This window comes from Gracilinanus agilis, chromosome 1 (genome assembly GCF_016433145.1).
Source record: "Gracilinanus agilis isolate LMUSP501 chromosome 1, AgileGrace, whole genome shotgun sequence".
Classification (NCBI taxonomy): Eukaryota; Metazoa; Chordata; class Mammalia; order Didelphimorphia; family Didelphidae; genus Gracilinanus; species Gracilinanus agilis.
The window spans coordinates 138908093-138930599 of NC_058130.1; the positions used below are offsets into that span (position 1 = coordinate 138908093).

At 42.7% G+C, this 22507-nt stretch overlaps 1 protein-coding gene across 1 annotated transcript; it reads right to left on the minus strand.

Moving 5' to 3' along the window:
• Nucleotides 1-143: 143 nt before the first annotated feature.
• On the minus strand, nucleotides 144-7588 carry SOX8 (SRY-box transcription factor 8). The gene is made up of 3 exons (XM_044657115.1): nucleotides 7109-7588; nucleotides 3560-3798; nucleotides 144-2464 (listed from the first exon to the last, which is right to left on the minus strand). The coding sequence occupies exons 1-3, from the start codon at nucleotides 7555-7557 to the stop codon at nucleotides 1728-1730; spliced, it is 1425 nt and encodes a 474-aa protein (XP_044513050.1). The 5' UTR covers nucleotides 7558-7588; the 3' UTR covers nucleotides 144-1727.
• Nucleotides 7589-22507: the final 14919 nt, after the last annotated feature.

The window sequence follows — 22507 nt, forward strand, 5'->3', positions numbered from 1 at the left end:
CCCTTTAAAAACAGGATTTCTTATCTTAAGTCCCAATCCTCACTTCCAGTGTGAAGGACTTTAAAAACTACCACCAACAAAAAGACAGCACATGATAGATAAAAAGCATTTTTTTTAATTTTATCAAATTGATCTGTACAAAAGTTAGCATTGCTTGGTCAGAAACTAGTGAAACAGAGCAGGTAAGTAACAGCTAATGTCTTTCCAAACTTTACACAGAAAAATAGATTGCATAAAAATGAGTTTGCGATCATTTTCCCCCCAGAAGGAAATAGGCAAAAAAATAATCTTAGAAAAAGGTAGGAAAAGTAGAAAAAGTAAAAAGAAGATAACCTCTCAAATGTATTTAGATTTACAAAGTTTTAAAGGCACACATTACCATAAAGTAGGTGGTTATTATATGCTCAGCATACAATGGAAGAAATAGAAGCATATCAACAAAATATTAGTCTAAAACTAAGTACCTACAAAAATTTAGTGGAGAAGGTTTTAGTTTCACAGTTCGACAGGTGACATCTGGTCCCTAAAAGCCCAAATTAAAGTGTATCTCCAGCCCTCGTGGGAGAACTGCTCATTAAATTCCCCATTTCTAGCCACATGCTGCAGTACTTAAATCTACCAAATCCAGAGATGTCTTTGCCTTCCAATCTTGTTAAACACTTTGAAAAGTGAGTGGCATCATGACCAAATTAAAACAAAGGACCCTTCCCAAAAGCAATACCCTTTTCTTGACCTGTCCCCTCCACGTACTACTGAATTTAATTAGTCATTTTTGCAGCCATCTGAGTGAACTTCCTCCCCACACCACTCCCGTTCCCTTGCTGACTCCCAACCAGATGTCAATTCTACTTCTATGACTTGTACACAATCTGGACTTCACTCCACTCCCTTTGACACTACTGCTGCAGTGGTTAAAATAGACTCATAACACCGTTTTATTGTCCCATCGCCACTATTTAAGTCTCCGGTCTTTAATTTTTTTTAATTCTACTTTTTTTTTGCACAAATTACTTCATTAATTAAAGACAAAATAATACAGAACATAAATACATATTTAACAGATTTCAAAAAATCAAACACTTTTAAGCTCCCCCCAAAAAATGTTAATTACAGCCAAACCTTGTTTAGAAGAACTCTGACTAAAGCAAACACCCCCGACACTGAGATGGTTGGTCCCCAGAGCTGCTTCTAGGGATTTCCACAAGACTGTTAAAAAAAAATGGAATTGGAATTTTTTTTCATTGGTCCCAATAAGTTCTTGTCCTCAAGGTTGGTCCGTACCTCCAATTGCAGTAGACCCTTAAAGTCTTGTACCACTTCCTTCTGATTTTGCACTCACTGCAAGGCAAAACTAACATGTTCCCTTCAGTCCTCACAGAGGAGTCAAATGGTTGGCCTTCATTTATTTAAAAGGAATTATCAGTCATCTAAAAAAAAAAACAAGAAAATAGAACTCTGTCCATTTAAAGATGCTTAAGAGATTTAGAAGCAAAGGGACATGCATTGAAAAAAAAAAGTTAGTGTTCCCCGCAGATTTCAGCAGGCACTTCAAAAACTGGCATGGAATTCCTCTTACTTCTTTCCTTCAATAGTGCATATAGTTTGGAAGACCTCAAAGATTTCTTTTTCCTTTTTTTGTCTGGGATTTCTTTGTTTTTTGTTTTGTTTTGTTTTTTCATTTTTCCTCTGTAAAGTTCCCTCTTTCCATTCTCCTGATGGTATTTCCTCTAAGGCCTTGTCAGGGTCGTATAGACAGGCTGGTCCCAGTTACTGGTGGGGCTATGGGCAGGGGGAATGGATAAGCCATTGAGGATGGGGGTAGCGTAGGGCCGGCGGGAGGAATGGAAGTAGGGGTACTGGTAAATGCTAGAGGGGTAGCCAGAGTAGGGATTGTAATAGTTGGAGCTCTGAAGATCAGTGTAATCGCACTGAGAGCTGGAGAAGGAGCTGGCCGCGGTGGCTGTGGACGCTGTGGTCACGCAGGCTTGGGCACTGTAGGACCCGTAGTCGGAGTGCGTTGGGGAGCCGTGGGACTGGTCGCTGTAGTGGCTAGGGCTCAGCTGCTCGGTTTTAATGTGTGGCCGCTGCTGGCCTGGCTCGTTGGGGGATGATGAAGAAGCTGAGGAAGGGCTCTTGTGAGTCCAGACTTGGGGTCCCCCGCTCCCAGGTGCCGAATGGGAATAGGAAGCCCCGTAGGAGCCGGCTGTCGAGTTCTGCCCAGGGTCGGCGGGGATGGCGGAGTGGCCGTTGAGGGGCAGGTACTGATCAAATTCGTGGACATCGAAGGTCTCCATGTTATTGATCACTTCGCTGCTCAGCTCCGAGATGTCCACATTGCTGAAGTCAATGTTCTGGCGGCCGCTGTCCACTAGGCGGCGCCCTTCGTGTTTCAGCTCTTGCTTGTTGCCATGATGTAGGTCAGTTTTAGGGGTGGTGGGTGGAGTAGGTGGTCCGTGTGCCTGCCCTAAAAAGAGAACACATTTCAGAAATCAAAGATTTTGTTTTAGGGGAGGACAGGAAGAAAAAAATAGGGGGTTGTTAGTTTTGTCATTAAAAAAAAATATTTTAACAAATATGAAAGGAAAAAACGCAACAGAAATAATGCTGCCTGTGGTGTCAAAAGATAGACTTAAAGGCTGGCCCTGCAATTAATTAACTAATTAACTAAAAATAAATTTTGCTATTTCCTTATAAATCTCTTTAGCTTTTCCAGGTCTCGGTCTCTTCAGATATAAAATAAGGACTAGATCACTCAGGTCTCTTCTACTCATAAATTTACAATTGACCTATAAAATTGACATTGGCAGTCTAAATTTTTCTTTAAGTTTAAATTTTAAATTTAAATTTAAAGTTTAAAATTTAAATCCGTAAATTCTTTTCTTTAAAAGTCATAGAAATCCTAGGAAATGAACAATTCCTAATTAGGATAAATTCCGTTCTTTAGAAATGGTCTAGATTTTTTTATTTAAGCAAAAAAATTACTTTGCTTATGCTAATATTCAGCTTAACATTGTGCTTTGCACACAGCAAGTGCTCAGTAAATATTTGCTGCCTGTATCCTATAGAAAACTTTTATGGAGTGTGTGTATTTTCTATATCTCGACAATACAAATATAAAGAAAAGAATAAAATCCTTGAGACGGGATTTAAACTAGAAAGAACAAACACGTCTGAAGTTACAGGATGTTAGCAATTCTATTGGAATCTGTCAACACTTAAAGGTTGCCAATTCTGAGCCCTACTTTAGCATCAGGAATGGTAGTGATTGGACCCATTATGGAGGTCTTTCAGACTAACTTTCAGTCCATCTTAAAAGGCACAATTTAAGAATTAACCTCAATCAGGGGCCTTGATTAGTCCTATTCTGTTTCCCATCCTAGATTCTTTATGCTAGTAGTAAATTACTGAGGCTTAGCAATGCTATTTATTATTTTAGATTGTATTGGAATTTCCCTTCCCTCCCCTTCCAGTTTACAAAGGGCCTCTGCCGGAGGATATACATCCTGGCTCAAATTTCTACAGGGCCCAGCAGCTCTGGGTGAGTTTCCTGGTCTCCTACCTGTGTGATCATTATGATGGTGGGAATCTCCCAGGCCTCCCAAGCCTGAATCAGTCTTATACATGGGATTCCCTGGATGGTGGCCTAGCTCAGCTCCTGAATCAGAGTCACTCTGGCCAGTTTTTACGCTTTTCCTTCTCCGAGGTTGGTACTTATAATCCGGGTGATCCTTCTTATGCTGGACCCTCAGTCTCTCAGCTTCCTCTACAAAAGGACGCTTCTCATTTTCACTCAATAAGCTGCAAAAACAAAAACAAAAATTCAAGTTAAGGGAGAAAGATAATAAGGGTTTGGCAACATAGATAAGCATATGTATGTGTTTCCCAAATAAAAGTATTTGCATACTTTTCTTCCCTATGCAAATTTATTTTATTATAAGTCAATGTCATCCTGGGTCTGCAAAGAGATCTAAATAAATGTCTTTCCGGTCTTACAAAAGACCTTCTAAATCTTGAGATTTCCAAGTGGCAATATCTTTAGTTAGAACTCAATTCTTTGACTCTCTTCTCCAATGGATATAAGTTCAGACATTTACCACACAGTAAAAATGGGAACTGGGAGAGTCTACTGAGGTTTCAAATTTCAGCCTGATTTGTGTTTTTGTTGATTTGCTTTCAAAGAAATAAGCACTGAAATAATCCCCTAAATGTTTCATCTTACTTTTCCTGCTTATATGTTTTATAAACAGCCCCATTAAAACCAAAGGTGGTGATGGTGATCGGAGGAGAATGTCTTTCCTTTGGGCATCTGGGGTCAAGGCATTATGCCGTGAGACAAAAAGTATTACTTCTTGGGAACTGATGCACTGGAACTAATAGAACTGGCAGGGCTGGCTGTTCTTTGATTATAAATAGGGCAAAAAATATTAAGGCAAATGTGATCAGCCATCAGTTAGAAACACCACAAGAGTAAACCAGGCAACTCAGTACATACTTTCTGGAAACTTATCCTCAACTTAAAAATATGAAGCCTGTTGAAGTGTATAGAACCTATAGAGCTAGAAAGAAGTTGTAGCATTTATAAACCATCTTTTTTTTTTTTTAAGTCTGGGGGTGCTAGGGCTCACTGGATGACTGTCAAAGGGGCAAAATGAGTGATGTCCTTAATACCTACATATATTGTGCATAAAACACATTCAAAGCTCTGCAGACCCTAAAGAGGGATGAACCTTCCCCAAACCTATTGTCTAATTGATGCCCATTACAATTGCTCTGTTTTTAAAACCCCTCTCCTTCAACATGGGGTCAGAAGTCATATTTTGCAAATCGTAGCTCTTGACAATTATTTAAAAAAAATATATATATATATACATATATATACACACACACACACACACTGAATACGAAGGTTTGACGACAAGAGGAAAGAAATATCAGAAGTGACCCTGAGGATGATCTTTAAACCCATTTTCAGAGATAAAAAAGAGTAAATTCAGCCTCATTCTTTTGAGTTAAATGAAAAGTCAGTTAATTCTATAGCAAGACCTTCTTCCCAAAATATCCATTTCTCCTCCACCTTGGTTCATTCATTTCTACTGATGTGGGAAATGTAAGAGAGGAAGAAAAAAAAACTTGAAATACTGATGAAAACTAAATTTGTAAAATACAAATCAGGCTAGAAAGACTAGGTCCACAGCCTGGGCCATGTTGCTGAAAGACAGATTTAGATGGGTCATGTAGAAACTCAGGGAAAACTCCCCAAAAGAGTACGAAAACTTTCTCTTTAAAACCAACTGCTTCGATCTGCTTTGGTGGTTCCAACTTTTGCTTGGAAATGGACACAACTGGATCACTTCATAGGGTAGTCAAGAAGTCATATTTGCTTGGGGTATCTGAGTATATCCCCTGTGCTTTATTTCTGTCTTTGTTTCTCTAGTGCCTAGACTAGTGATTTGTATGTACATAAGGAGACGACGCTTAATAAATGTTGAGTTTAATTTAATGTAATTTAATTGGTACTGGGCTGGGTACCCTAGAGATTGGATGAAACAAAGCCAGTCTGTTTGGTGGGTTGGTGGGAAATGTAATAAATCAATCCCCCAAATTTAGCTTCAATTTCACTGAAGAGGTTTTTGTGTAGTATGGGCCCTGAATATGTATTCAGAGTTACCAGATTTAGCCCTCCAGGCTTCTCTAGGGAGCTGGGTGTTTGGATACCTGGAGATGTTGTCAAAATATACTCAGACCCCCAAAGAACACAGAACTGCTTCAGGTCTTGCCAGAGGGTATTTTTCCACTCAGACCAACCCTATAAATTGTCCAAGGTAGCAGGGAACTCTGGTTCTTGGAATGGTTCCCTCACCCCCCTCACCCCTACCCTACCCCCCCTCCTCTTCGTCCTCCTCCTCCACCTCCTTCTTCTCCTCTTTGGATTTCAACCACAGTATCCCTTCTATTAAAAAATAAAGCTCCAAACTCTAGGTTAATGGAGACATCAGAGCCAAACCCTCACTCTGTCAGAGTTCACTCGGTGGGGTGGTCCTATACCAAAACAGCCCATACATATCAAGGGGAGACTCTAGCACCATATCTTCATTTTGTTGCTCTTCTGTTTCTTTTGATTTGTACTTGCCTAACCCAGGCTAATGCCCTTTAAATTTACCCCTCTCGCTGCCTAAGTTCCCCATGAAAGTTTGGTCATGAAGACTCAGCTCCTCAGAACCAGGGGATGGACATAAAGAGGTTTGGGTTTTTTTTTTTGTTTGTTTGTTTTGTTTTTGTCTTTCCTGGACCACCTAAAAGAAAGGTGCTTTCCCTTATCCACAGAGAGCACAAACCCTAATATGCCCTTCCCGAGCTCCCTTCATTATGCAAGCCTTACAACTACACATCCTAGCAGAGGTTGGGGGAGGGTGGTACATATGAGAAGAAGTCTTCGTCCTTTCAGCCTCAGCACTGAGGCACCAAGAGTTTTGTGGATAAGAGTGTCACAAAGCTAGGCCTTTTGGAGACCGCAATCAAGTTGGTTCTCTTTTTGGGCTCTGTCAGCTACTTCTCTTTCTTAGGTTCAACTAATAGTTTGGGTAAGCCCGAGGGGGAAAAGGACAAACTTTTCGGGTCACCCAGAGGGAGGAACATTCTTATGTCATTTTTAATCCTTGTCAGAAACTATAGAACCACTGGTGGCAGGAGGGAGAATTTCAGGACTTTGGCTATCAGGATTTCCCCCAGGCAATGGGCAGATCACCTCTTGGCGCCCCTTTCTCCCCATCTCTAAAATGAAGGACTCGGTGCAGAGAGGATTTCTAACGGCCCTTCTAGGTCTAAAGTTGATCGCAGCAGGGTCTATGTGATTCTAAACTCTGGATAGGGAACCAGTTCCATTCTAATTTTCATCTCCCTCAGTCTAGCACAGAAGATATTGCAAAGCAATTAACTCCACCAAGTATTTGTTATACTGAATTTCTAATTAAAAGTCTGCTCTGGTCGGACTGTTTTGTTAGGAGTGGTCCGTCTAACTCCGGATGCACCCCTCTCCTTCCTTCTCTGGATCTAGGGGTCCATGTCCGTGACCCTCCAATTCCTTCCCCATTTCCCTGAGGTCACTCACCGCCACAGTTTTCCCAGGGTCTTGCTGAGCTCGGCGTTGTGCAGATGCGGGTACTGGTCAGCCAGCTTCCTGCGCGCAGCCTGCGCCCACACCATGAAGGCGTTCATGGGCCGCTTGACGTGAGGCTTGGCTTTGAGCGAGCCATTGCCCCGCACAGGCATGGGCACCAGACTCCAGTCGTAGCCCTTGAGCACCTGCGAGACGGCGTCTCGGATGCACGCAGGGAAGCGATCGTCCACTTCGCCCGGGTCCACCTTGGAGCCCAACGCCGCGCCCCCACCAGTCTGTCGAGGACCGGTCCCAGATGAGCAGCCCAGGCCCTCAGAGCCGGCCGGGGAGAGTGGAGTGTCTGAGTCTGAGTCCTCCACGTGCGACATGGAGCTGGTAGTACCCGAGGGGCTGCAAGGCGGCTCCAGGGTTTTCTCGTGTTCTTCGGTCATGTTGAGCATTTGGGATGCGGTAATGAGAGGATGGCGTGGGCAAATGGGCGAAAAGAAAAAGCAAAGCAAAACAAACAAATCCTGCAACTTAAGCGTAGAACTTGTAAGACTAACGGGGTTAAAAAAAAAAAATCACATCAGCTGCACATTTGAGCGGACTCTGAGCGGCAGGAGCTGCGTCTGGGTCTGCAAAGACCGGGTCCAGAGGGTCGGACTGTAAGTATCTTGCTGTTCCTCCTTTCTCCTTCTATCTCAATGAAGCTGGAGCCGCGGACCCCACCGGGGCGCGCTGGGCAGAGATCTCTTCCCCAGCTTTGGTATCTGGGATCTGCTCCCTGCACTCCTGGAGTCAAAAGAACTCGCGCCACTGGCAGCTCCTTCGCCTACGGGTCCGTCCCCCCCCCCAGATGGATGGCAGATGTGCCCTGCAGCTGTGGCGGCCGCTACTGTCCCCACGGACTTCGCCGAGGACGTCTGCCGCCCCTCCCCCTTGTCCTCTCCCGGGCAGTGGCTCTAGTGCTGCTACCTCCTCCTCCTCCTTCTCCTCCTCCTCCTCCTCCTCCTCCGCCTCAGCCGCCGCCGCTGCAAACTCGGTCACCCGTCCCTCCGCGCGTCCCTGGAGCAGCCGCAGCCGACACAAACACCGTTTCAAAGCGCAATCCCCACTTCGCGGTCCCTGCAACAAGTTTCTTTAAGCAGCGGGCGGGGAACCACGCCCCCTCCCAGGCTCCCAATTGGCCCTCGGGGCGATGGAATCATTTGCATAAACGGCGTGGCTTTATCCACCTACCCAACTCTTAAAGAAAGAGAGGTTCCTTTCTCAGCTCACTCCAGACACCCCCGCCCTTGCCTTCTTGTCTTAACCACGTGAGAGGAGTGTGTGTATGGGTGCATATTTGTATGTATGGGTGCATGAACCCGCGCTTTCTAAAGCGACTTTTTAACAGAAACTACCTGTTAATAAGATATTGAGTTTTTATTTTTATTTTTTTTTACTGCATCCAAGATGCAATATTCTATTTTAGGGGGTTGGAGAGAGATTGGGAAGATATCAATGGTAAAAGTGAAGACTTTGAGGGACAAAAATGAGAAAAGAGTTTTTATAGAGCTTGTTCTTATAGTCTTCTACGAAGATCATGAGATAGAGCTGGAAGGGACCTCAGAGATCATCCAGTGATGGGCAAACTTTTTAAAGAGCGGGCCAAAGCAAAGGAAATGCTCAACTGTCAGTCTGTTTCTAAGGCAACTCTTTCGATACACATTGTATTTGTCAGATTAGGAATAATGTCGCAGGGAGATAGAACATTTCAGGGGGCCGATCTGGCCCATGGGCCGTAGTTTGCCCATCACTGGAAGGGATTTTAAATCCCTTTATTTTCCAGGTGCGAAAACAGAGTGTCCGAGAAAGGTTAAGCTATTTGGGATGCCAATTGTTATGTGTACTTTAGCTAGAAGTCACCAAACCAAAACAGGTAGAGTTTTCATGAGGTCCTGACTGCAGCTAAGACTTATAAACCTGGACTTTCAGACCCCTTGCTTGGACAGACAGGGGAATTTTTGCAGCCCCAGATTCTAGTCGGGAAAAGAAGAGCCATGGTCAACTATCCTTGGATAAAGTTTGAGCCCGTTTTCTTCAGATCTACAGCACGCATCCCACCTTCATCCTTAATGCCAGATTTCCCGGGCCAACGAAGTTAGGGGTTGGTGTTTGGAAAGGAGGTTTGATTTTCGGAGGTTTCTTCATCCTGGCAAACCACGGGGAGAGATACTGGTACTCCTTTGCCTGCACCAAGTTATATTGAATATGCAAGCACGCTTGCGAGAAAAGAAAAAAAGATCGAGTTAAACTAAATATAAAATCAACAAACCCCTTCCCCTCCTTTTACACCCACCTACTTAGTGGGGGGTGGAGGGGTGAGGCGCTCCATCTAGAGCTTTTGCAAGACTTAGGATTCCAGGACTAGGGAGCGATGTTAAAAAAAAAAAAAAATCCCTACCTGCTACGTAGACTTCAAGGAAAGAAAAGGTCGGGTGCCGGGAGACGAGGTGAAGATGTGTAAGTGGGGGGGGGGGGTCTTACGTATGGCGGGTGCAAAGAGGAGTTTCGGAGGAAGGAAGAATCTCAGTGGGGAACTAGACCAGAGCGGAGTCTAGGTGGCTGGTCCGGATTTGTTTGGTTTGGCTTTTAAATCCCCCTTGTGGGAAGAAGTGGGGAAGAGAGCAAGCAACTTCCAAGCTCGTCTCGCCCCCAGATGATTTAAGAGAGCCTGTGCAGGATAAGGATCGGAACTGAGATGCGAGTTAATGAACTTAGAATCGCATTATCTGGAGGCTGCCAGAATCTTATAAGTTAAGGAGCCCCGCACCTACAGCTCTGAACCAGGCTAAATAAGCTCCCACCCCATAACCCTGATAAACTGAGTGCCTCTAGAGTGCTGGACAGAGGGGGAGAAAAGGGGACTGGGACTTGGACTAAGACTTTTTGTTGTTGTTTGCTTGGTTTTTTTGTTTTTGTTTTTGTTTTTGTCTTGCTAGTGGTGGCAGCGGGGGTCCTTGAAGGGTTGCCGAAGCCGCATTTGTCCGAGTCATAACAGATCCTACCAGATTGACTCTTCCTTTATTTTACAGCTGAGAAGCAATCGTGATGGTCTGGTATAGGTTGCAGGAAAGGACTGAAGAAAATCTCCTAGACTAAACTTTCAAAGGGTGATCCTGTTATTCCCTTCATCCCCCCCTGGCGTCTTCTCTTCACAGACGTAGAAACTCATTTCGAAAGAAATTCGCGAGAATTGCATTTGCTATGCATATTGGGTGCGTGTGCGTGGTTGTGTGGTTTTTTTTTGGGGGGGGGTGGATGGGAATGTAGTTCAGGGGCAAAGATATTTTTTAAACCCCAGTGATGATGAGAGAGGGCGGTAAGAGACAGAGAAGAAAAACTTTACATACGTGAAAAGTGTTATCTGCATCTGGGAAAAGATTCGTTCCTTCTGGGGAATTGGAATAAACATTTTGTAAACGGTAAAATGCTATATATAAAGTGGATAATTGATGGCAATGGTGATAGTAAAAATCAGTGACAGAATTGAGAGTATGGAGAAAAAACCTTCAAACAAGAGCAAAGCTTCACTTGTGAAGCCCAGGATTCCCTAAAAGCAGCAACCGTTTCTCTACTTTCCCTCCTGGCCTCTGCAGTTGAAAAATAAATGAATAAACAGGATGGGGACAAACCTCACTATAAACCTAGCAGAGAGTTATTGCGACCTCAGAAGAAACTGAGGATTTTTTTCCCAGATTACGTTAAAAGGACTCTACTATTTCTAAATAATAATAATAAATATATTCAATATGTTTAAGTTAAAAAGCAATCCTGATAAGCTTGTAAACCTTGCTCTAGCCTTCCACGAAGCATTGCCATTCTAAATGCATTATTTCCCAACTTGGGTCTTAAGGGACTTCGCTATATGCCCAAGTTGGAGGGGGGGAGGGGAGTTGGGTTGACTGGGTCTGCATTTTAGAATTCACTCCTCTCTATCCGCTTACATTCCAAACCTTAGGGAGCAAAACCTTTGCCAGGTTGAAAGTGGACACCGTTAAAAATTAAAAGGTATCGAGATGAAAGAGTTGAGACTTACAGGGAGAAGCTCATGCAGCTTCCTCTTTTATTCCCTGCCACAAAACAGATACGTACACACACACGCCCCTGCCTCTGGTTCCCTTTGCGGATTTCCCGCGCCATCAGCGTGCAAGCATGGATGGGGATGGAGGTGGGGGATGGAAAAGTATAAGACAAGGAGCCCCTGCCCAGGCCTCAACGCGGGAGGCGGGTCGAGTGGTTGCAAACTTTTCCAACCAAGTAAAGCCTTTTTACCCTCTCCCAAGGCAGCCTTCAAACACACTTCTGTGCTGCCATCGCCTCACCAAGTCGCAGCGCCAGTTTTTGACGCCTAGCACACACTCACCTCCCCGTAAACTAGCAGGCGTCGATTGAAGGCTGTGGGGGCAGACAGAACGGTGCCTCAAGGCTCACCCTACGTATGACTGGTCCTCGAGGGCCACCTCCGGGATGTGCCTCCTCCCGGGCTGATGGCCTCAGAGGTAAGGGGAGTTAATTCGTGGGAAAGCAAGCCGGGTAGCTTCTTTCTTTTGGCATGCTGGTCACAGACTTTTCCGCGCTGTGGAAAATGGATTTACACACAAGTTGAGCCGGGGCCATCGAGGAACAACTCGAAAGGGCTCTTTCCCTACCTCCAACGTTAGTGCTGACAACTTCATCCACAGCCCTAGGCCCGGACAAAGCTGGCTACAGAACTGCTTGCTATGGTTTGGATGGGAAGACGTCAATGAGGGAAGTTGCTGCTGTTGTTCCCCCCCCCCCCCCAGATAATCTGGGTTTGGAGTGAAGGCGCAAACATTACAGGAGAGGAAGGGGAGCTCCGGCCGGCCCATCGCACAAAAAGCTGTATTTCCAGGAAACGAACCGCTATAAAGTGGCAGAATTAGGGGTGAAAGGCTGTGGTTTCCTCCTTTGGTATTTGTATATCTGGAGCCTGGCACGGTTATCTAGCAGCTAATAGGTACTTTAATAAATGCTTATTGATTGCATCTTACAACTTACTAACACACGAGTTTTTACATCGGATCTCCCACTTCTCACCTTGTAGCTGGTTTTTGTTTTTGTTTTTTAATGGAAGTTCGAACGCTACAGCCCGAAAGAATAGAGTAGGAAAAACTCCGGCAACCGTAGTACTCTCCCGCAGTTCTGATAACCCCCAACCACCTGTTGCCTTGGCGGCGGCTGCTTCCGAAGGATAACTGCGCCCTGTGGTCTATCCCACTACCCATCTCCACCCGCCCACCACCATCCGCCTCGTGGTGCTGAAAGCCTGACTCGGGGAAACGCTGCACCGGAGGTTCCCTGGGGACCAAACACCCGCACCTGCTACTCTTTCTTGTACTTTGAAGCGCGATTTGGGGCTGTATAGGACTGGCCACCTATGCTGTCTAGCGCAGTCACCTATACTCTCCGAATGTAAATGCTTTTTAGAGGGAAACCTAGACTTCAACATCAAACCACAGCTGCCAGGAATCTGACCCCTTAGAATCTCCTTGGAAACTGTGGAGGTTCGAGTCATAGGATGCTCTTCTACCTGCCAACCGAGGCTAGATTAGGAAACGCCGGAAGGGTCAGTGAGTTGAAGGGCCGGAGCTAGATGGGGGCTACCCCATCTAGGACACCCCCAGGACAATTGTGTTAAGCGGTCATAAGCTGTAAAGGCAACTGATATTCCCAATGCTTCCAGCGTTTGTGAAGAGGCTAATTTGTGTGCCACTGATAACGATAAAATAATATTCTGTTGGGGAAGATGTTCCTTCCTGTTTGGCTTTTTTAAAGCCACTAAAAACTTTGTTTTGTTTGCTCCAGGGAACACAGCGAAACCTTCAAAATATCCTTGTCTTACATTTTTGTTTGTCCAGAAAATGCAAGGGAAACTCCTCAAAAGAATCAATCCTCCCCTCTTCCCTTCCCCTCTCTTCAGCAACTGACAGTCTCAGAAGAGTGAGTGACATACATGGAAATGGCTTTTCTAACTGCTCTTCCCTTCCCAAAGTGTTACTTCTCCATCCCTTTTTTTGTCTCATTTTTCTTCCTGCCTTCTGCCCTCTTTCCTTCTTTCTGTTCCTTTCTTCCTTTTTTCAAGCCAGCAAGTCACCCTCATTCCAAAGGAGAGGATTCCTGGGGCTGCTTCTGGATATAAGACAGAACTCGGCCTGCCTGGGAAACAGACAGAGATGCTCGACTCCCGGCAGACCTAGTGAGAGGCCTTTGCATAGAGGCCCTGAGGGAGAATCATGTGGGTTGCTGAGCCAGTCAATGCCAGTAGGGCAGAGATGCTGAATGAGCAAAAGAGGCTTGGACAGAGCAAAGGTATCCAAGGGGAACTAGAAAGACCACTCTGAGCCCTAGAATAAGAGAGGCCTGAAGAACACTGGTTTATGGGCATACCTCTCCCATCTCTCACCCCCAAGCTAGAATCTAGTGATGATAAGGGAAAATGGAAGGACTTCTTTATTGGAACCTATAGGCAGTCAACAAAACTCTTCCCTCCCTCCCTCCTTCCCCAAATAACTTAATGCAGTCCTTCCAATTTATAGTATTACCCCCTGCTACTCAGAGTTAATGGAAGTCAAAAGTTTGTTCCCTTTTAGTGAGCTCAACTTTTTCGTGTTAGATCATTAGGGGGAGGGGCCACTTCCCTTCCAGCACCTTCAGAGTCCATATGGCACTAAGGGAGAAAGGATCCTCCACCTGGCAGTTGTGTGTTTTTCTTGCTGCCCAGGATATGCAATTTCCTGCGGCTGCTTTCAGTCATCTATTCCACAGACATACATGCACGCGCGCACACACACACACACACACACATACACACACACACCCTAAGCTCACTCTAGGGTTTTCTGGTTTGGGTTGGGCTCCCTTGATTCCTTGCCTCTCAATAGGTCCAGTGTAGGGGCAGCCCCCTCGAAGCCACTTTCTCCCCATCTGGCCGGCTGCTGCCTCCAAGACTTGGGCGGGGTTCTAGTTCTCCTGCTGTGTTTCTGTAGAATCTTCAGCGTCTCCAGCTGGCGCTGGCTCCTTGGTGCATGTAGTTCCCTGCAGGGGCCGAGCCTGCGGGTGTTCAGGCCTCTCCAAGTCTTTAAACAGCTTGAGCTGCTCAGTGTTTCTGTCTCCTTCCTTGCGGAACCTAGAGTTCCTGCTTACACCTACATGCCTCCCCAGGAGTTCCCAGAGGACTGAGATTATGATGGGATGGGAAGGAGCTTACCTTCCCGTCCTCTCTTCTTTCTTCCTTTCCCGAGAGGGGACAGAGGATACTTATTGATTTCAGGGGAAGGACCAAAGTTGTATCTGATTTCAGCATCAAATGGAAAATAGTCAGCTTTACCCTGGTTTGGGCTTCTCTAAGCTATGCCCTGGGAGGAATTAGACTGAGAGAGAGGATTTCTTTCAATCACATCAGAAAGTCCTAAATTGTCTTCTATCAAGATGAAATTCTGTGTAATTTCAAACTGAAATTGCAGATGGCTTTTGAAGCAATTTCCTACCACCTTTTCTTTTCCTTTCTATTTTATAGATTATGATTTCCTTGGAAATAAATCCGTTTTCACTTTCTCCTTTCTCAGTTCTTCTTCTGGGCGCTTTCTTTCAGTATGGGAGTTTCAGCTGCAAACACATATTATAGTGCTTCCTTTTTTTTCCAAGCACTGCATTAGCAAGAACTAGTATGAGCACATTTTTGGAAAATTCAATTTCTGAGGCTCAGTTTTGAAGCTCAGAGTTTTCTGGGAACTATAAAACAGGGCAGAGTAGATGGTAGTGCCAAGAGGTTCCAGCTCCCCTGTTAAGGTGATATAGTGTCATATATCTGAATCCCTTCCCAGCTTCTACAGTGGGCTAAGCATTCTCAGAAGTATATTCTTGCCACCAACTGATAGGGAAGCAGATAATGATGAATCTCAGGAAATGGTACCTTTTGGAAAATAGCAATAATATTAGACTTTGTTGGCATTTTCTTTCCCTAAAGTCTAAGTAATAAGAAATTATTGGACTAAGTTGAAACCAGGTAAAGACCACAGGAGAAATTTAAGATCTAAGAGGTAAGAATGGGCTAGATTTCCTGAATTTGAGGTTAGGTTTTCTTTTTTTCTTTCTTTCTTTTTTTTTTTTTTTTGTTTAAACCCTTAACTTCTGTGTATTGTCTCATAGGTGGAAGATTGGTAAGGGTGGGCAATGGGGGTCAAATTACTTGCCCAGGGTCACACAGCTGGGAAGTGTCTGAGGCCAGATTTGAACCTAGGATCCTGTCTCTAGGCCTGACTCTCAATCCATTGAGCTATCCAGCTGCCCCTGAGGTTAGGTTTTAAAAGACGTCTTAGACCCAAATTCATATATAGAGATTGCAAGTACTTACACACTCCCAAGGTGACATATAGAATCCAAATGGAAGAAAAGGAATGGGATGTGGGGGTAGGTCTGCAAGGATAATAATCAAAGACTTTGTCATAGGCAAGCTGTCCATGGAGAGAGGTGGAGGGGGAAGAGACAGAGGCAAGAGGTATCCAGTCACTGTCCTGGAAAGAAAGAGTGAAAAGGATCTAGACCTTGTCTGTTTGGACACACCAAAAAATACAGACCCAAGTTGGCACTGGTCTTCATTGGCCCTGGGGTATAATTAGATAATTTAACTAAAGTTATATAGATATATAGATATAAATATTACACTTAGCCTGTCACTGTTAGTGGTGATACAATTTAGAAAAACTACATCCTAAGGCAACACAATTTTGTAAGTTCTATTGTTGCCTTATGTTTTTACATCCCATTCACTTCTGAATATATCCCCTCCTACTTCCCAAACCCATTGAACCTTTCATTGAAACAATGATCCTTTTTGGAAAGTCACATTAACAAGCACTTATTAAGCATCTGCAACATTGTGTTAAGCTCTGGGGATATGAAGAAAAGACTGAAATTGTCCCTGCCCTCAAGGAGTTCACAATTTAAAGGACAGAGAAAATATTTAAATAATTATGTATGAACAAGTTATACACAAGATAAATTGGAGGTAATCTTAGAGGGAAGGTGCTCACATTAAGGAGGACCAAGAAAGAATTTTTATAGAAGGTAAAATTTCAGCCGAAATTTGAAAAAAAAAGTAGAGGAAGCTAGGAAATAGAAAGAGTTAGGGAAAGAATTATGACATGAGAAACAGACAATGCAAATATACAGTGTTGGGAAATACAGAATTGAATATTTTATCCACAACTACCATTTGAAGTAATTCAAGAACTATCACCCCCATCTCGCAGATAAGAAAACTGAAACCTAGAGAATGTGTGTGACTTGTCCATGATTCTGCAGTAAATAAGTGGAACCTAAACATCTGACACTGTCTGATAGATGGTCTTTTCATTATAGCACAGAAGATAGCTGGCCCTTGCTATATCAAAAAAAAAATCTGCTATTTTTTAAGAGTGCTATTTTCACAAAAAGAAAGTGAAAGAGAAATATGGATAGCGTCTTTTACATTTCTCATCTGCTTATCCTATCTTAAATTGTAATTATATGTATAGGGTGGATTGTTGATGAGCTTCTTGAGGAGAGGGACTATTTGAATGCAATTGGATCCAAAATCAGAAGAGACTATCCATCATCTAGTGTTCCATCCAACTACCTCATTTTACAGTTGAAAAAACTGATACCTGAAGAGACTAAAGCTAAATAATTTGTCCAAGGTCACTCAGTTAGTGGCAGAGGAAAGGCTAGAATCCAGGTTCTAGAATCCCAAATCTAGTATTCTTTCTACTATACCATAGACCAGTGGTTCCCAAACTTTTTTGGCCTACCACCCTCTTTCCAGAAAAAATATTACTTAGTGCCCCCTGTCACATACTATCACCACCCCCTTACAGTTATTCACCACCCCCAAATGCACCTGTGGCCATCACTACCCCCCTGGATCGCTGCAGCACCCACCAGGGGGCGGTGGCACCCACTTTGGGAATCATTACCATAGATCTTATTCTTCATATTCCTCATAATAGTTATTATGATAATAATTATTAATAATAATTAACATTTACATAGAACTTATTACGTGCCACACTTTTAACAAATATTATCTCATTTGATTCTCACAACAACCCTAGGAGATAGGTGCTATTCTTATTTCCATTTTGCAGATAAGGAAACTGGCAGACAAGTCAAATGACTTGCCCAGGGTCACAGGCTTAGTAAGCACATGAGGTAAGATTTTAATCCAGATCTTCCTGACAGCAAACTCATCACTCTATCTACTTTTGCCACCTAGCTGCCAATTCCCAGCACAGAGCCCTGATTAGACTCTGTTTAATGTCTCTGTTGAATCAATGAATGAAGAAAGCATGCTTATTCTCACTTCTGGAAGGCCATAAGCATAAAAAGTTGCAGGGCAAATGAATTGTGTGTTCATAACTGAGGCACTACCATCTGGTGTCCAGGTATCCTAATTGCAGGCAAAACATTGAGGATCCTTAATACAAAATTAAGTTAGTCCCTGTCCTCAAGGAGCTTACATTCTAATAAGAGGAGTAACGCATAAAGGAAAATTAGCTTCAGAACATGCAGCAAATATGCTATGGAAACCAAAAGGAAAGATACAATAGTAACATTTCAACTTTGTGCTGGAGGTTGGGGGTTAAATGCAGGAAAGTTTGGGGTGGTCAGAGAGATTTCTTAATAGAATATAGCCCAGTCACAGGCTTAGGAACACTTAGATAAGACCCTGTCTAGATTGGCAATTATCTGAATATTTTTTATTTCATACCCACAGGGAGATGAGATTTCCCAGGATTCCTAGAATATCTTTTGATCAGTAAACTCAGTCCCAAGGCATTAGACAAAGTCAGAAGAGAGGTTGTACTCTTATTTGCCCAGAAGGGGATTGAAGAGTCCTGGGATTCTAGGGAAATTTCTGTAGGTGAAGAAAGCAGATGGTGAGATTTAAAAGTTTCATCAGTCACATTTACTAAAATGCAAAATATGTTATCTAGAAGGGGTAGCATATCGACATCACTCATTAACACCTTAAATTATAGTCATTTTTATCAACATTCTGAAAAGACCCAACAATGATAAGTTCAGATGAGGAAAGAGGTGACCAAACCTGTACGCCTACATGGACGGGATAGCTAGAATGATAGGATTCAATTCTATTTCATTAATTTGATTCAATTCCTTGGTTATTCCAATTCAATTAAACAAAATAAGAGGAGTCTAGATTATAGCCTGGTGAGCAATAGCCTAGATGCTGTTGCATCAGAAGAAGGGAGCAAGGTAGGAGGAGAAGGAAGGGAAAGGGAAGAGGAAGGAAGGTAGACTAGCTGGGGTAGCCCCAAGCCCAGAGGGGGAAATTGACCCACACCCTTCAAAGGGTAGGCTAGGCTCTTTAGGTAGAAAAAAGTCAGGCTAGTCTCTGGGGTTTTATTTAGATTTAACTAGGTTTTATTTAGATTAGAAAAAGTTATGTAAGGGAAAGGCTAGGAGCAGATCTCCAATGGGTTCTGTAGAAAAAACTGCTCTGGGGGAAAAAGGCACCAAAAGCACAGGCCCCTCTCTCTTTTATACTTTCTCAGACACCTCCCACAGAGAAAGTGAGAGGTGTCTGAAAAAGTTGTGGTAGGGAGTCCTTGGAGTTGTAGTCTCCCAGGACTTTGAACATTTTAAACTACACAATGCCCCCTTTAAATGGAGGTTTAGGAAAAAACCATCTAATCAGCATAGAATCATAGATTTTAAAACTATCTTAGGGAGCATCTCATCTAATTTTGTTTTTTTAACAAATTAGGAAACTGAGACCTAGAGAGTTAATTGACTTGATCAAGGTCATGCAGGTGGTGGTATAGGCATGATTTGAACCCAGGTCCTATGGCTTCAAATCTGGTTCTCCTTCTAATTCATACTCATAAATGTAACAAACAAGTGTTGTTGTTCAAAGGTTTCAGTCATGCCCAACTCTTTGTGATCTCATTTTGTTTGGGTTTTTTTTTTGGCAAAGATACTGGAATGGTTTGCCATTTCCTCCTACAGTTCATTTTACAGATGAGAAAACTTAGGGGAAAAGGGTTATGTGATTTGTCCAAGGTCATATAACTAGTAAGAATCTGAGACCAAATTTGAGCTCAAGAAAGAATCTTTCTGACTCCAGGCCCAGGTCTCTATCCACTTCATTCCTAGTTGCCCAATGAATAAATAGGAAACCAAAGTAGGATGGTCCTTGGACTCTAAAAGGCAACAAGAAAATGCAGAGCTATTTGATGGTCAAACAAAAAGGGAAAGAAGAATGAAACAGCTTTTTCTTTCCAGCTTCCAAACTTTACTGAAGATTACACACACACTCCTTCTTCTGGGAAATAAAAAACAATAAAGGCTCATAGTTTCTGTCAGAAGCTGGATTAGGGAAGATGTAAGGAAATGGAACTGAGGGGAACCCAGCAGGAGCCAAAGGGGGAAGGGACAAATGGGAGTAATCCATTAAGAAGGCTGGGTGCAGGGGTTGAATGAAAGGGGAAAAAGAATGGAATGCTTAGAGAAGGAAAGTTCTTTCTCTAAGGTTTCGTTTCTCCCAGGAACAGGCTGTATACCTGGGCTCCAACTAAAGCTATTAGTCACTTGTTTTTATGAGCTCTACACTCATCCACTAATCTTTTTTTTTTTTCACATGGGATTCCTGCCTCACCCTCTCCCCCTGATAGCTGGGTTAAGAGTGTAAAGGTGACTGCATTAGAGAGAAAATGATGAAGGAAAAGAACAAGCTAAACTCTCTCAAATCCCTATGTAGAATTGAACATTGAGAGGATATAGAAAATGGAAAGTGATGATCTGGGCTTAAAAAATATCATTTTAAAAGGATCTGGGTGCTATTTTTGTCTCCAAAGTCTAGAAAATTTGGATCAAGACAGACCAAATTTCCCCTTGGTGCCCCTAGAAAATCTATATAGGAAGGAGAACCCTAATCATTAAAGTTACAAGTGCTCCAATTATATGATCCAAGCTATAGGATACTTGGCACTAAGTGGATGCCAGTAGTATACACATGGCCAAATATTCAAGCAGTAGTGTCCTGCTCTCCTGGGAAAATCCAGGCCATTCATTGAGACCCCCAATGACTTGTTGCCATTCCAAATTTCATTAACATTAACTCTTGAACAATCACAGAACTGCTTCTAAGATTAATTGGGGCCGTTAAGTTGCTGGCCAGTTTGGAAATGATATATACAAAGGAAGGATAAGTAAGCATGGCTTGGAAAGAAACCATCCTAAAAGAACCAACTCTTATTTTGGTCTTTTCTTACTCTATGGAGACATTCATTGTATGATTTGTGGTTCCTTCATGCTCAGGAAGTCATTTACTCATCCTTCCCCATTCTATTTGAAGTTTGGCAGGAATATTTCTTGACAAAGTCATTTCTGGATCCCTACCCATTTGCAAACTGCCCTATGGAATTTAGCTGGCCTAGCTGAAACTTCACAGTTGTGACAGGCCTACCTTCCTATCTCATTTAATGATGTTTTACAAAACTGGAAACAAATATGTCTGAGTAAGTTCAGGCAGCTCTTTTCAAAGTGTGAAAGAGAAAAAAGAGTTAAAGCAATATAGCTTGAGTGGTCAAGGAAAGAGAGTTGTGATTGTCATTGTTTTAAGGATAGAGAAGACCAAAATGTTGGTGAACAAAAAAGAAGGGGAAAGAGAGAGAGAGAGAGAGAGAGAGAGAGAGAGAGAGAGAGAGAGAGAGATGAAGATAATGATGATGATATCAGTAGTATATTATTTCCTCCACAACCCTGTAAGATAGGTGGTACAAATATTTCCATTTTGAGGAAACTGTGATTAGAGAAACTAAACTGCTTACTCAGGTTCATATAATTAGTAAGTGACAGAATCAGAACTTGAATTCTTATCTTTTTTTAAATTACAACAGGATCCAAGGCATGAGAAAGAGAAGATGATAGATGGAGTGAAGTTAGGGAGGAATTGATAGAAAAGGGGTTGGATAAAAGTACTTACCTTGGCAAGTAGGAGGCAGTATATCACCTTCCCTGAAGCCAGAGGCAAATAGGAGAGGCCAGCTGAGGACACAGAGAGGATTCAGTGGATTGAAGGGAATAGAATTGTAATTTAACACATATTAGCTGTTACCATAGAACTCTTTTCTACTTCTTATCCTGTCCCTATCCAGTGTGACTGTATAAAGAGAATGTTAGGTTGTAGAGTCCCAGGTCTATTGCAGTCTACCCTTGGAGGAACCCATGGAATAGAGCTCCTCCCTTAGACTCTTCAAGCCTTCTTCCTTACCCCAATTGCTTTGAGCCACTTCTATGAAAATCTCTAAGATGTTCATTACTTGGATGTTCATAACAACGTTCGAACTAAGAACACTGCTCTCTATAGTAGTGGAAGCTCAACAAATATCCATTGAAGTTACCATTTCTTTTTCCCTCTTTCATTCTTTGCTTAGGCAATATGGCTATTGTTCATCGGCAGCAAGGTGGTACAATGGATAGTGTCCAGCCTGGAGTCAGGAAGACTTGAGTTTAAATCCTATCTCTAATACTTTCTAGGGGTGTGATTCTAGACAAATCAGTTAGCCTCTGTCTCTTTCAGTTTTGTCATCTGTAAAATGGAAGATGATAAATAGCACCTAATGATTATTGTGAGGAGCAAATGAGATAATATTCATAAGTCATTTTTGTAAGCATTAAAGTGGATACAGCTTGGTGGCACATTGGATGGGGCACTAGCCCTGGAATCAAGAAGACATGGGTTAAAATGTGGCTTTAGATGTTTCCTAGCTGTGTGATCCTGGGCAAATCACTTAACCCTGATTGCCTGACTTTCACTGCTCTTCTTTTTAGAATTAACATTAAGACAGAGGGTAAGAGTTTAAGGGAAAAAAAACCTTAAAGTGTTATAAAGATGCTAGTTATCATCGTTACTGGAAACCCATATAGCTCTACCCCTTTGCTTTAAAATTTTCTTAAATTTTATTTAAAAATTATTTTAAAATATTGTTTCAATATAGCTGACAAACAAGCAAACCTGTAAACTCCAAACGCAGTAATGCTTTTAGCATTAGTTAAAAGATAGTTAAAAGTTAAAACATAGGCTAAATGTTTTAACTTTAAGGGAATTTTCTAATCTAACTCCCACATAGATCCATAGTGATTTTCCTAAAACAGAAATCTTACTATGCCACTCCTCTGTTCAAAAACTTCATTGATCTCTAGGATAAAATAAAAGCTGTTCAATTTAGCACTGAAAACTCTTCACAGTCTAGTTTCAATGTATCTTTCCAGACTGATTTCACATTCATCCCTCTCATACTCTATTTCCTTTTTAAAAATTAATTTCTGAATTAAATT

Bases quoted from the DNA above. Each gene is read 5' to 3' on its own strand.
- SOX8 (XM_044657115.1), bottom strand. From the start codon at position 7,557: ATGCTCAACATGACCGAAGAACACGAGAAAACCCTGGAGCCGCCTTGC. The intron at 3,799-7,108 runs GTGAGTGACCTC...TTGTTTTTGCAG, and splicing joins ACCCTGGGAAAACTGTGGCG to CTTATTGAGTGAAAATGAGA. The intron at 2,465-3,559 runs GTAGGAGACCAG...TTCTCTTTTTAG, and splicing joins CCATCATAATGATCACACAG to GGCAGGCACACGGACCACCT.